Here is a 13,898-nt window from a genome sequence, read left to right on the forward strand (position 1 = left end):
TGGCTCCCTGACTCATCATGCCTCCATTTATATGTAGGTGTTCCTGATCACAGTAGCCCAGGAGGCTTCACTCAGCATGACAGACAAAGCAATTGTGACCCCAACAAGCAAACTTTATTTGGTCTGACAGGGAGCACAAAAGTTCTATCTCACCAGTCCATTAGTAAATTTTTATTTCGAGGTAATGTTACCAGGAAAAAATGAATTTGAAAGGATGTTTCACCTTATAATAGAAAGTAAACGAAGTGAAGTTATTACCACCCTACCATTTACCCATCAGCACCTGAGGGTCTGAGGGGAGACTGAGATAAATGAAATCATTATTTGGTGAGCTTGACCAATTTAAAGATGGGGACACTTAATTATCTCCCCTGGAGTGATTCTATTTCCCAACTAGTAGTATTCTTAAGTTTTGGTTGCTATGGGCCTGTTTTCTTTTGAAAACAAATGAAACATCTTATTGTGGCAGGGGAGGTGGGGTCTATGATGTTGTTTTAATATTGTCCTAGTCAATTTACCCACAAAGAAAAAAACTTAATCTTGCTGGGCATATTTTATCTGTTTTGTAGATGATGTAAAAGTGTTTGATTAAATCTAGAAAATTAATTTTCATTAGTTATCTAGAAGATGTACATATATTTCTCCTTTCTGACAACAGATGGTCTCTGGGCGAGGTTGATTAATTTGTTTATGAATTCAGATTAAGTGAAGCATAAAAATAAACGCTAGTTATTCCCAGACCCGCCCCTCCAAATCAAGAATAAACAACATTAAAAATAATGCTGGGGGAAAAAACATACTGTTTTTTAAAACAAAACTTTTTTTTAAAGCTTTGTTACTGACAAGCAAACAGTTTTCCAATATGTTTGTCAATGTGTATATCTGAAGCAATATCTTGGCTGGAATTAGGACCACTATACTGTCACTCACAAAAGGAATAATGGTGGCCATACTGAGGAAATCATGCAGGGTTAATGTAGTTCTAAGGCTTAGTCAGTTCCACCTGTGTAAAACTGTAAAAAAAAAAAAAAACTATTTACAAATACAGTTTTATTTAAAAAATGACTACATATGAGGCATTAGTGGATAGATATAGCTATATTATGATAAAAAGCATTCTATCCTCAACAGAGGGACTACCTTCTGAAATTAATTGTTTGGTATATCTTCTAATGCATAATTCAATTTGTGCAAAATATCAGATTAAGTTATAGCAAAAAAAGAAACTTGATATAGATATGTGTGTAAATGAGAACATTTTGGTGATTCTATATGCACTAATCATAAAAATTATGTAGCTAATTCAAGAAGTAGGTTTCACCAGGGAACGATATATTTGCAAATAAATTGCCATTGCCATTGTATTCCAATCTCCTACCTGAAAATAAAGAAATAAAAATGCTAATATCAAAATAATAGCGTCTCCTAAAAGTGTGTTCGGTGTTATTTGATAATGTATTGATCTGTCTTAAATCCTGAAACCTAACACGTAAACGTAGCAAATAAAACAATCTCTCTACAAACTGAGCTGTAATATGTTTTTCCAACAGCAGGTGGCAGTCTTTGTAAATCTGATTGCAACTGTTCTGTTTACCTTTGCAGATGACATGCAGTTGTGCACAGTTAACAGGCTACAGTGGTAGGCAAAGAATAAGCTTCGTTCCCTGGGATAGCTTCAGATACCTTCCCACATCAAGAAGGTCTTGCTTAAGATGCTTTCCTGTTCTAATGAAATTTCTCCTTTGGCAAAACAGATGTGTTTGTTTAAAGCTTGTCGATTCTCATGCAGTGCAGGGATTTCTTTGTTAATCTGTCTAGGCATCCTTCACGGGAGAGTTCTGCCTGCTGTTTGCCTCTTATCATTCTGAATTCACATGGCCTGGAGAATGAGTGAAACTAATTTTTAGATTTCACGCCAGAAGAAAGCCTGCAGACAAATTGCAAAACTTGCAACTCAAGTTTCTGGACCAAAGAGAAAGAAAGATGGTTCCTGGGTGGAAGGTAGTGCTTGCTGCCTTGCCAGAGGACCACGCAGGCTCTACAAGTTGGAAAGATGGAACGGACTCCCCCGAATTGTCCCCTGAAGTCTATATGTGTATTGTGACAGGCCTGAACATCTACCCCAATAATATAAGCAAATTTAATAAAAATTAAAATAAAAGACTCTAGTTTCTGATGTGAATCTCAGTGTCAAACAGAGAAAGCCCTTTTAACATTTTAATTCTAGCAAAATGTAATGTTTTGACTCCTGGGCAACTCTTGGGAGTCTTGCAGTTTTAAGCTGAGGTGGTCATTTTAGATATAAATCAGTAGCTCTATACTGCAAAGGTGCACTCACCTGTAACCAGGTATCTAACATGGATAGGAAACTTTTGTGTTGCTGTTCTCACAAAATACCCTGGCAAAGACAACTTAAGGAATAGATGGTTTCCAGCTCCTAGCTTAATACAGTTCATCATGGAGGGGAAGTCAGGGTGCCAGACACCCGAAGTAGCTGTCACATTACATTTGCAATCAAGAATTATGGTAGGGCTGGGGAGGGCACGCAGGATGTGCTCAGCTCTCTTCTTTTGAATCAGGCAGATAGAGTGAATCTTCCCATCCCAAATAACCTACTCAGAGATTTGTCTCTAAGGTGATTCTACATTCTGTCAACTTAACAAATAAAATCCATTTCATGTCTACCATTTGTCACCTTAACACAAAGCACATGACTTTCAATACCTAACCTCTACCTCCTGTCACCATAGGCTAATGAGCACCTCATAATACAAAATGCATTCAGTCCAACTTCAAAGTTCTCATAGTTTTGAACAGTCCTAATACTGCTTCAAAATACAAAGTCCAAGAGTCACTGGAGACTCAAGGTGATGTCATGATAATGATTTCCTACGAAGAGATACAGACTTTCAAGGCAAACTATCATAGAGAAGTATCCAGATTGTAAAATGGAGAATGGAGACATAGAAATGATCGGGCAAACACAACATGGAAACTGACAAGCTTAGACAACAAATCCTGAAGCTTCATTTCACCATCTGGGAATTCAGACAGAATCATGGGAGCTCCAAATGGCTTAAGAAGGCTAACCCTCCCAGCCCTGCTGCCTGAAACAACCCTAGCCTCTCTCCTTGGCTAACCATGCTTCCTGTCTACAGTCTTAATTGGTGGATGCCCCATGGTGTGACATCTGACCATCATAAGACCCCATCGCGATGGGCGTTACTATAACCGAGTCATGATGTGGCCCTTGAGGACCTCTTTGCCTGCACCCAATGCCTGGGTTGACACATGGTGCCTAGGTTTATCAGCTCTCTGCAATCCTGACACACACACGCCTCTGTGACTCATCCAACGGTGTCTTTCACACCTCTTCAACTAGTACAAAAGGAGTGGTACTGCCAAGCTTGTGTTGCCTTCTCAGGACAGAGATGGAGTCTCTCTCTACACACTCACATCAGCTTTTGTGAGCTAACTCTAATGAGAACCTCTCAAATAAGGTGCTCTCAAAAGAGCCCCTCAGCAACACGATCACTGGAAGGAGTCTTTCATGGGTAAGGTCTTATACGTAGGGCATCTGTGAGGTTGCTCTGGTGCAGAGTGCCAAGTTATTCTTCCGCGTCCACACACTTTGCATCATCAAAGTACATGGTTTTTAATATTTCTCTGCTTCATTAGACAGATTAACAAAGAAATCCCTGCACTGCATGAGAATCGACAAGCTTGAAGCAAAAATGTTTGTTTTGCCAAAGGAGGAATTTCATTAGAACAGGAAAGCATTTCAAGCAAGATCTTCACAACATCATCACCACCACAACATCATCACCACCATAGCTACTACCACCAACATCACCAATGTTAATAGTGTGAGTGTATGTCTGTGTATGCCTGTATGTGGCTATGTATATGCAAACATGGTACATGAGTTTCCGTTATGTGTATATGTTAATGCAATAGCATGCATATCATGGTGTACCTGCAGAGAGCAGAGAGCAGACGTTGGGGAGGAGGTTCTCTATTTCCATTGTGGATAGAATCCAGGTTAGGAGGCTTGCATGGAAAGCACTTTTATACACGTTGACTCTCTTTTTGTTTCTTGCTTTCTCTAAGACTTGAATGAGTGAGTGCAGTAGGCTGGAACTGTGGCCCAGACTGACAGCTATCCCATCTGAATTTCCTACCATTTATGTCCCATTCAGCCTCACTCAAGTCCTCAGGGTATAGACAAAGTAAGCCCGATCATTTGGCAGATGTTCCTGCAGAATACTGCATGAGTGTCCTCTAGTCCAATCCTTGATGGTGCTCATTTTCACCTGATACCTCTGGACGAGGCCTCTGCTGTCCACACTTCTCCCCATCTGTAGACTTTTCTGCCCATATGTCCCATGCTATGTTTATACTTTGAGGGTTCCTGCAGGCAACATTTTAAAACAATTCCATATCTCTTCCACCAACCAGTTCCAAAGCCCTAAGAACCGCAAGGTCAGATTTACCATGGCAATGGTTCTACTTCTCAAAACCAAAGTTCTGCATCAGTAGCTCTTCATGTTGCTGGAACCATATCCTCTGACAGAAACAATTTAAAGAAAGAAAGAATTCCTGTTGGCTCGCAGGTTGGCTACAGACTGAGGCAGCTGGTCACCTTGTACCCACAGTCAGGAAGCAGAGGGAGATGAATGCTGGAGCTCGGCTTACACTCTCCTTTGTATGAAGTCCACAGTCAGGGTGGGGCTTCCCACCTCAGTGAGCCTTGTATGGATGGTTTCATACAGACACGCCCAGCCCAGAGGTTTGTCTCCAATGCCTTCAAATCACAATCAATCCAAGCAGCACACCCATAGAATAAACACAACAGGGCACTTATATTCTCTGAGTTCATATCACTGGACAAGTAGAAGACCAAACTATCATCTGTATATGTTTGTCTCATCTTTGTCTCGGGCAATATTCTTAATATTACATCTATTCACTTATTTCCTGAGTTCTCAGTGCATTGCAATTATTTTAGTGAAAGAATCTAGTATTCTAAAGAAGTCTTTGCTAAAATGAATAAGGTCTGGGCAGTGTCTGACCATGTTATCATCTGTGCTTACATGCGGGTCACATTCATTAGCCATGGCATGAGATATTTTACTCACAGTACATTTTTTATGATTGAAAAAAATAGGTAAATTGAAATGTCTAAGGTCATCAATCAACTAGACATTAACCAGTTATTAAAAAATGAAACTATATGAGTTTCAACAGTGTTGTGGATAGCCCTGGTCTTGTCTTTTGATGCTAATTCCACTCCTGGGAGGGGCTGCAGACGAGGAGTAAATCACATATACAAGTGCCTTGTGAACCTTCTCCGAACTTTAACTTTTCAAATAAAGAGCGGGTGATTGGGCTGTAGGAGGGGAGGTGGAGCTGAGAAGTTTTGAGGGGAGAAAGGAGAAGGGAGAAGGGAAGAGAGAGGATAGACAGGGGAGGAGATGGAAGAAGAACGGAGAGAAGTACTTGGCTTGGAGAAACCGCAAGTTCTGTGGTTCTCATAGATGGGAATAGAGTAGTGTAGTGGTAGATCTGCCCAATCCAGGCGTGTAGCTTGTATTCCTGTTAATTGAGTTGTGATTTCTTTAACTGGGTCTTTTGCGTTGGAGATTTACCACAACACAACAGTATCTTTTCATTTGCTTAACACTTAAGCAAATGATTATGATTGAAGAGTGTTTTGTGTCTTCAATAAGCAAATTTCCTAAAAATAGTAGAAAGTATACTGCAATAATATAAATTATATGAAGTCTAGTTATTCTTTTTTGTAGTTACATTTGGGCTATCATGCATTTCGGTGTCACTTTACAACAAATAACACCTGTAGAACTATTTGGACATATCAAGAGAATCTATCATGTATTATTTAAAAAAAAACAAATGTATTGTCATTTACCAGTATAAACATTTTAATTCAGGTGGTGCTATATTCATGTGCACAGACAAATACACACACACACATACACACACACACAAACACAAACACGCACACATTCAGCAGGTTCTTCTTACCTGGACACCGCTGCTCACTGCATCTTCGGACCTCTTCACCTGTCCCTTCGCACTGCTGTCCTGTTACAGTAGCTCCCTGACAAGTTCTCATTCTCCTCTCCCAGCCGCCATCACAGGACTTGGAACATCCACTCCAGTGAGCCCACTGATTCCACTGACCGTTGGCTGGAAGAGACGGGTCTTGCTTAACAGGCCTGCTTTAGTAGTGTGTGAGTCTGAGGATATTAACATCCCTTCAACTGGTGTTAATTTACTGTCAGGAATAAACTTTGTCCAAATATTTGACTTCCTGCTCAAATACTGTGCATTTTGTGTTTAGAAGAATTATATAAGGTTGTCTTACTATTCAGATTCCCAGGGAACTTATTTTTAAAAGCTGTAAGCCTAGAACTAACCTTTAGTAGCTCAGTAGTTATTTGACCTCAGAATCCCATGACTATTCAGACATGGTTTTCACAGTATACAGTAAAATAAATGAGTTGGTTTTGTCCATAAGACTATATAATTAGCTTTCATTGAATGACTCTGCTGTGGCTCTTTGAGGTTTTATGAACTGCAGGTGTCATTTGCACACAGGAACTGGTCTTACCTGTACATTCAGGGTTGTAGCACTCCCTGCTTTCGGCCCATGGCCCTCTGCACTCAGAGCCTCCGTGGGCAGCTGCTGTGCACTGCCGGCTCCTCTGCTGTGTCCCATTAGAACATGTCACTGAGCAGTGGCTCCATGAACTCCATTCCTGCCACTGTCCGTCAACTACCAAAGCAGAGAGAGAAGACAGCATAAGATGTACCAGTGAGGAAGGTTATGCAGGCAGCACAAGGTACCACTAACCTGAAAGACTTCTCTGAGTGTTTGTAATTGTAGATCACTCTGTTGGGACTCTATTACCTCTCCACAAGATATTATTACCATTTCATTTTTGCTTCTATTTCATTTTATGTATGATAATTTATGATGGTTAAACTTGATTGTCAACTTAGAATCGCCATGGTAATAAATGTCTGTTCATGTATGTGAGGGATTGTCTAGATTCATGTAAACGGAAAAGACCCATGCATGGTTTATGTGACTAGCACCATTCTACTGACTTGGGTACTGGACTGAGCAAAAAACAAGAAACTGAGCAGAACAGTGTGCTTCTTCCTTTGTTTCTGGACTGGATACAATAAAAGGAGGTGATTCCTGTTCCCGCCCCAACTCATTTCTTGGCATGCTGGTTGGATCTCTTGGAAAGGTAAACCCTGTTCTCCTTAACTTGCTTCTGTAGGATATTATACCATACATAGCAACAACACCAGTAACTAACATCCTGATTCTATTATGTTCATACAGTGAACATTTAAGATGTTGAGCGAGGCTTCAAAATATAGAAGAACCAGGATAATGTGCCTGAAAGGAAACACTGGCCAACACAACACACAGCTCCTATTTTAGAAGAGCATCTCCCAAAAATAAAGAATTGTGGGACCATAATGGAGGCAGGGTTGAGGAGAGCTTCCACCCTGATACTTCAGATGAGGCAAGCAGGGTTAGGGTTAGGGTTAGGGTTAGGGTTAGGGTTAGGGTTAGGAGAGAAAACATATGGTGGCTTCCACCTATCTTTGTCTATCAGGTGGGGTGCCGATATAGTTTCATTTCCAGCCTCTCATCAGCTCCCAGCCTGGCCCCAGAAAGTAGGCTGCCCCACTTTTGATCCTAGTAAGATTTCACTCTCATGAGAGTTTTCAGGCTTCACTTCTTTGAATTTATAAGTTTTTTTCCCACTCAGACCCTCTCACCCCTCGGTTTGTGGATGATGTGTCTTCCACACACATGTCCTGACCAAATGTACATCGCTAAACAAAGCTTGCCTCAGAAAGCCTCCCCAACTCTCCAGGCGCATACAATAAACTGAACCAGAAATCCAAAGCTGTTCCTGTATGTGTGTGTGTGTGTGTGTGTGTGTGTGTAAGTACGTATGTATGTATATACATATATATTCATATTCTTTGCCAATACTATCTCAAGTAGGTGAAACAAACACAGAGAAGCAAACCATGAGTAATATGCAGAATAAATAACATGTATGCAGTGTATTGCACAGGATAATATCAGAATCCTGTGAAATATAGGTCCCAAGGGACTGGGATATCTTCCTTGGCAAACAGATGCTCGAAGTAATCACTAAGGATAATGAGGAAACATGGGGTAAAAGCTGCCTGCAAAAGGAAATGCAAAGGTCCTTACAGAAGAAAGGTGGGCATTCTGAGAACAGGATGCAAGCTGATGGACAGGGAATCCAGAGATCCAAGGGGAGGGAGGCAGCACAGGAGAAAGGCCCAAGACAGCAGTGTAGTTCTGCAGCTAGGTTAAGATTTTTGGGAGGAGGTTCTGGTCAGAGCTAGTATAGTGTGAGAAAAGTAAATTAGGAAAGGAACAGGGAGAAACTGATCTGGGATGGCAAAGAATTGGAAAGACTAGAAAGGGACCAAGAGTGGGTATTCTTGACAATTAGGACAAATCTCTAGAATCAAAGGAGAGAAAACATATGGTGGCTTCCACCTATCTTTGTCTATCAGGTGGGGTGCCGATATAGTTTCATTTCCAGCTTTGGCTATCTTAAAAATGACTGCATTATAGATAAAAAAATCAAAGATCAAAAGCCAAAATGTTCTTCACATCATGCAGGAGATTTGCAGGGTTTCACAGGGTCTTATCTGTGTGAGGGATAATTGATAGAATGGGGTGGGGATGCTTCAGTGATTTACACAAAAGGGACGGATTGACATATGCTACGAAACAAAGCAGAGGATTAAACCAAATACTCCTTGTTAAAAGGATATGCAGATATTAGGATATGAATGCTATGAATGTGTTCATAAACAGAGGTCTACTTGGTAAATACCACATCATGGTTCTTAGTGACTTTAATTATGCCTAAAAAAAAGTTAGCATCAATCATATGTTCTATCAAAAGCTAAAATTATTGTTAAAATCCTTCCAAACAAACCAGAGACTGGCAGTATGATTAGGTAATTTCAAATCTCACATGTAGTTATTATATAGGGTTCTTTAATAGATATCTAGCTGTACTTAATAAACCCCATGAGAGATTAAAAACCACACAAAGCAAATTTAATCATCCCATTTGTGTAATTTTTGGCATCTCATTTTGTTAAAAGTACCTGATACAATCTTATCTGGTCATGTAGTATGCTCACTAGACAAAACAAACTTTCTAGTGAATCAATAGGACATTATAAATCAATGTAGCCTCAGTTTTTGGTGTTAAAGCAGAACATAGTTTTCATTTCAGATTTTCACTTTTAAAAGAAAAAATACACAAAGCTCCAATGAACCTTTGCTATTCCAAGCAGTTTGAGAATGGCCTGAAACATTAAGATTCATGACTTGTACTTTATGTTCTATTTGATAAAGCAATGTATAGATTGACAACTAATTCTCAATACCCAAAAAAGCAAAACCAGTGGAGATAATGCAACTTTAATTGCATCAAGAAAGAATTGAGGTGTGTGCCATCCTTAGAGATTCAGATATGAGATAATTTCAAAGCATATTTCATCATCACTATTATAATTGCATACTCTTGACCAAAATAAACAAAAGAAGAAAACATCTAAACACAACACACATACTTGCAGACACACACACACACACACACACCAGTATATTCAGCTACAAAGAAATTTAAATAAGAATTATGAAGTTAAATATGGACATGAGAGAGAAGTTAGTCTGACTCTGACTATCATTCTGTTTCTGTAAGAAGCATAAAAAGATCTTTCTGGAAACAGATCAGGAAAATGAGAGAATATTTCTGTGGAAAGTTTGACTTATTATGTTTTACTTCAAAGAAGATGCTGCCTTGCAATCAGTTAAAAATTAAACCCATCAATGTCATCCATTCATAATGTGAGTGGTTCACTTGCTTGTTAATAGTGTTCATATTTTTGGTTTTACCTAAATGTTTGAGGAGAAGTTAATATTAGAAACTTGAGAGACATTTTGAGGCTAAACTTTGTCAAAACACCCATTAAACACATATTTGAGATGCAACGGGGCTTGTTTACAAATTCAGTTACACAAAAAGTAATAAAATTAAGGATGTATAAATCATGACTCCTTGGACTTTTATTTCTGTTTTATTTTATACCATGAATTAGAAGTTCATTTTATTGAATATTAGCTGATCTGCTCTGAAATAATTGACTTGATAAAGTAACTCAAGGCATACAAAAAGTAGAAACTTAATACAAGGTCTAGTACAAAATTCTATTGTGTGTCCTTTTAGTGCACCGTCTACATGGGAAGAGAAATAGAGACGTGAGGAATAAGAAATGGGTGACACACATCACAGATACACATGGATTCCTTTAGTGCCAGAGTGAGGGATTGCCATACTTTTAGATTTTTTTATCATGTGTTTTGAGTTTCCTATAATGTTCTCATACCTAAAAATATTAATTACTACGTTTTTCTAATGACCTTTGCACCTCGTAATTCCAGGAGCTGATCATCTTATTTGACTGAAGGTGAAACATTGGGTCACAAGTTTCAGGGAAGTAGAAATTAAATTCTCTTTTATAATTTTAAACATATCAAATAGAGAGTGTACATTATCTTTCATGGGTAAATGTTTGGATATTTAAAGCTAAAAGCCATTTATTAATATGCAGGCTACTATGGATTCAGGAATTACATTCTTGGTACTAGAGAAAGTAAATGGGTAAGTGTTATCTGAAGTTTAGCTGGGGACACAAGTGGTAAAAAGACTGATTCTCTTTAATATCTACGAGTAGCACTTGACATACTCTAATAGAAGGCAGCAGACCAATGCCTCTCCTTCCCCAGAATCAGTTCCATAAATCTGTGAGCTCCTCGCATCGATAAGATGAATCTTACAAAGTCATTGCGACCTGAGAAATCTGAATAGATCTCAATGATTTTGTTCTATTATAAAACTATTTCTGCTGAACTCTGATTCACAGCTTGGTATTCTGACATGAAAATTGTTCCCTGGTAAGTAAGTTAGTAAAACAGAAAACTCCAGAACCTTAATGAAGGCTAATAATGCACCATTAACTAAAGGGTGACAGGAAAGTTATGGTGTCTCTGGTATTGCGCTCCTGGATTATGGATCAACTGTGGTTGACTAAGATGGACCAAGCTCTGCTAATGATCTTAACTAGCTGACTATGAAAATTTTACCTGTATGGAAGAGGAGGAATTTTACATTGAAGCAATGAAACTGATGTGATAAGCAGAACAATACCATGGAGAATCTCCTATCAGATCTTTTGGGGATAAAAATGGCAGATTCCCAGTTATTAAAATGAGACAGCAATGGAAGGGCTATTATAACTCTATACAAAATGCAACCACTTGAGGCCAAAATATGTGTATCATGGAAAAGAGAGAACCTAGTAGATTGCATTGTGAAGTTCTTCTCCTAAGAAGGGAGAAAAGTAGAGTCAGGTATAGCTCAGAGTCTCTGCCAGTACCTGACAAATACAGAGGGGGATGCTCTCAGCCAACCATTGGACTGAGCACAGGGTCACTAATGAAGGAGCTAGAGAAAGAACCCAAGGAGCTGAAGGGTTTGTAGCTCCATAGAAGGAACAATAATATGAACCAACCAATAGTCCCAGAGTTCCCAGGGACTAAACCCCCAACCAAATGGAAGGACCCATGGCTCCAGCTGCATATGTAGCAGAGGATGGCTTTATTGGACATCAATGGGAGGAGAGGCCTTTGGTCTTATGAAGGCTCATTGCTCCAGTGTAGTGGAATGACAGGACAGAGAAGTGGGAGTGGGTATGTTGGTGATCAGGGGGAGAGGGAATAGGGTGTTTTCAGAGGGGAAACAAGGAAAAGGGGTAACATTTGAAATGTAAATGAAGAAAATAGCTAATAAAAAAACTTAGGAACAATTAAAAAAAAGGAAAAGAGGAAAAGGAGAAAGCTAGGGAATTTAGGGGAATCATAAAACCAGAGAATATGAATCTATGAATGATTTTGCAAGTAGACAGAAGAATAACTTACATTCAAAACTTAACTAAGTATGCTGTTTGTGATATATAAATTATACAGTGGCAGGGACAATGGGGGTAAGAGGATTAGGGTTTTATACTATGGTGAAGTCAAGGCAAACAGTAGGTCAAATTCTCTGGAAGATAAACTAACAGAAACAATAATAACAAACCAGACTAATGCTTTGGCTAAATCATATAGATAAAAAGAAAATTATTTTATTGGGCTCTTTGACCAGTTACCAAACAAATGAGAAATACACAGAACTAAAAAGAATTTTTTTGTGCTTATGATATTGAATTTAGATGTTGATACAGATATTATTGCATTAAATAAACTTCTGTTGATACAGATATTATTGCATCAAATAAAGTTCTGTTTAAAACTGTGCCTCAGGTGGAGAAATGAGTGAACAGTTAAGAATGCTAGAGAAAGCCCTACTTGACTTCACAGGATACGTGTCAGGCAGCTTACCACTCCTTAATAGTCCAAGCCTAGGAAGATCCAAAAGCTCTGGCCTCCATAACACCTACATGCACACACACACACACACACACACACACACACACACACACACACACATTACAGACACCCAGATACACACACAGACACAAACACACACATACACAGCTAAAATAGTTTTAAAATTAAAATCTAAAAAATGTTATCACTAGAGTTTAAAAATAGTTTTTAAATACCATGTTGTTTACAATTAGCTCATTTTACCCCCTAAAGGATTACAGAGGCTAAAAGTGAAATATACAATGATATACTCCATATAGGGAGCTACTAAGAAGCAGGAGAAGCCATACCTCCACCAACAGATTGAAATAGATTGAAATCACAATCAGAAAGAAAAGGCAGCAGTAGGTCAAGGATTACATCAATAATAAATTCTAAAAGTTCCCCAAACAAGTGAAGATAGAGACACAATATAGCAATGCCTACACACCTAAGGGATGATGAAGAAGAAGCTCATAAAGGCCAGCTTCTATACCAAATAAAGCATGAATTCCTGAAATAAATAGCTTAGCATTGCAGCTCAGAGCAGTAAACAAAGGAGAACAAACTAATCCTGGATTTATTAGAAGAAAGGAAATAAGAGATATCTAGGCAGAAAGAAATGACAGACTAAAACAAGCAAGGAAGGAAAACAACACAGAAGATTAGCAAGACAACGGCCTGGCTATTTGAAAAGAAAGCAAAGTAGATTAACCATAAGCCAGACTAAGTAGAAACAATGCTCAAATATATAAAACAAGGAATGCTAAGTGAGACATTACAAGTGGTACCTTACAAATTAAAGAGATAATTAGAGAACATTGTAAACAACCACAACACTGCCTGCCTAAGAGAAGTGGACCAATAATTATCACCTATATCTTACCAAGACTAAGTCAGAAGAAACAGAAAACCTAAAACACACAAACCAAAACTAATGACACTGAATCAATAATCTTTTAGAATATAAAAAAGCAACAACATACAAGCCAAACCAAATTATATATCACTGCTGAATTCTAGCAAACAGTCAAAGAATTACTAAGTATTTTCAAAGTATTATGCAGAATTAGAGAAGAGAGAATTCTTAAAAACTGTCGTAATTTTAATAAAAATGCACCCCACCCTGCACACAACAATAGGCTCCCTTATATATTTGAGTGCTTAGTCACCAAGGAGTAAAGTTCTTTGAAAGGATTAGGACTGAGAGGTGTGGCCTCGGAGTAGTGTGGACTTGATGGAGTAGTTGTGGCCTTGTTGGGGGAAGTGTGTCCCTGGGGGGTGTACTTATGTCAGCTCCAGTCTCTCCCTCCCTGCCTGC

At 38.8% G+C, this 13,898-nt stretch overlaps 1 protein-coding gene across 1 annotated transcript in view; it reads right to left on the reverse strand.

Moving 5' to 3' along the window:
- The window catches only part of LOC127691977 (adhesion G protein-coupled receptor B3-like), a 206,042-nt gene that overhangs the window by 168,438 nt on the left and 23,706 nt on the right, over positions 1-13,898 (reverse strand). The window contains exons 4-5 of the mRNA XM_052191866.1: positions 6,635-6,799; positions 6,046-6,210 (exon numbers count right to left, since the gene is read on the reverse strand). Coding sequence (XP_052047826.1) covers positions 6,046-6,210; positions 6,635-6,799 — 330 coding nt within the window. The remainder of the gene's footprint in view (positions 1-6,045; positions 6,211-6,634; positions 6,800-13,898) is intronic.

This window comes from Apodemus sylvaticus, chromosome 9 (assembly GCF_947179515.1).
Source record: "Apodemus sylvaticus chromosome 9, mApoSyl1.1, whole genome shotgun sequence".
Lineage (NCBI taxonomy): Eukaryota > Metazoa > Chordata > Mammalia > Rodentia > Muridae > Apodemus > Apodemus sylvaticus.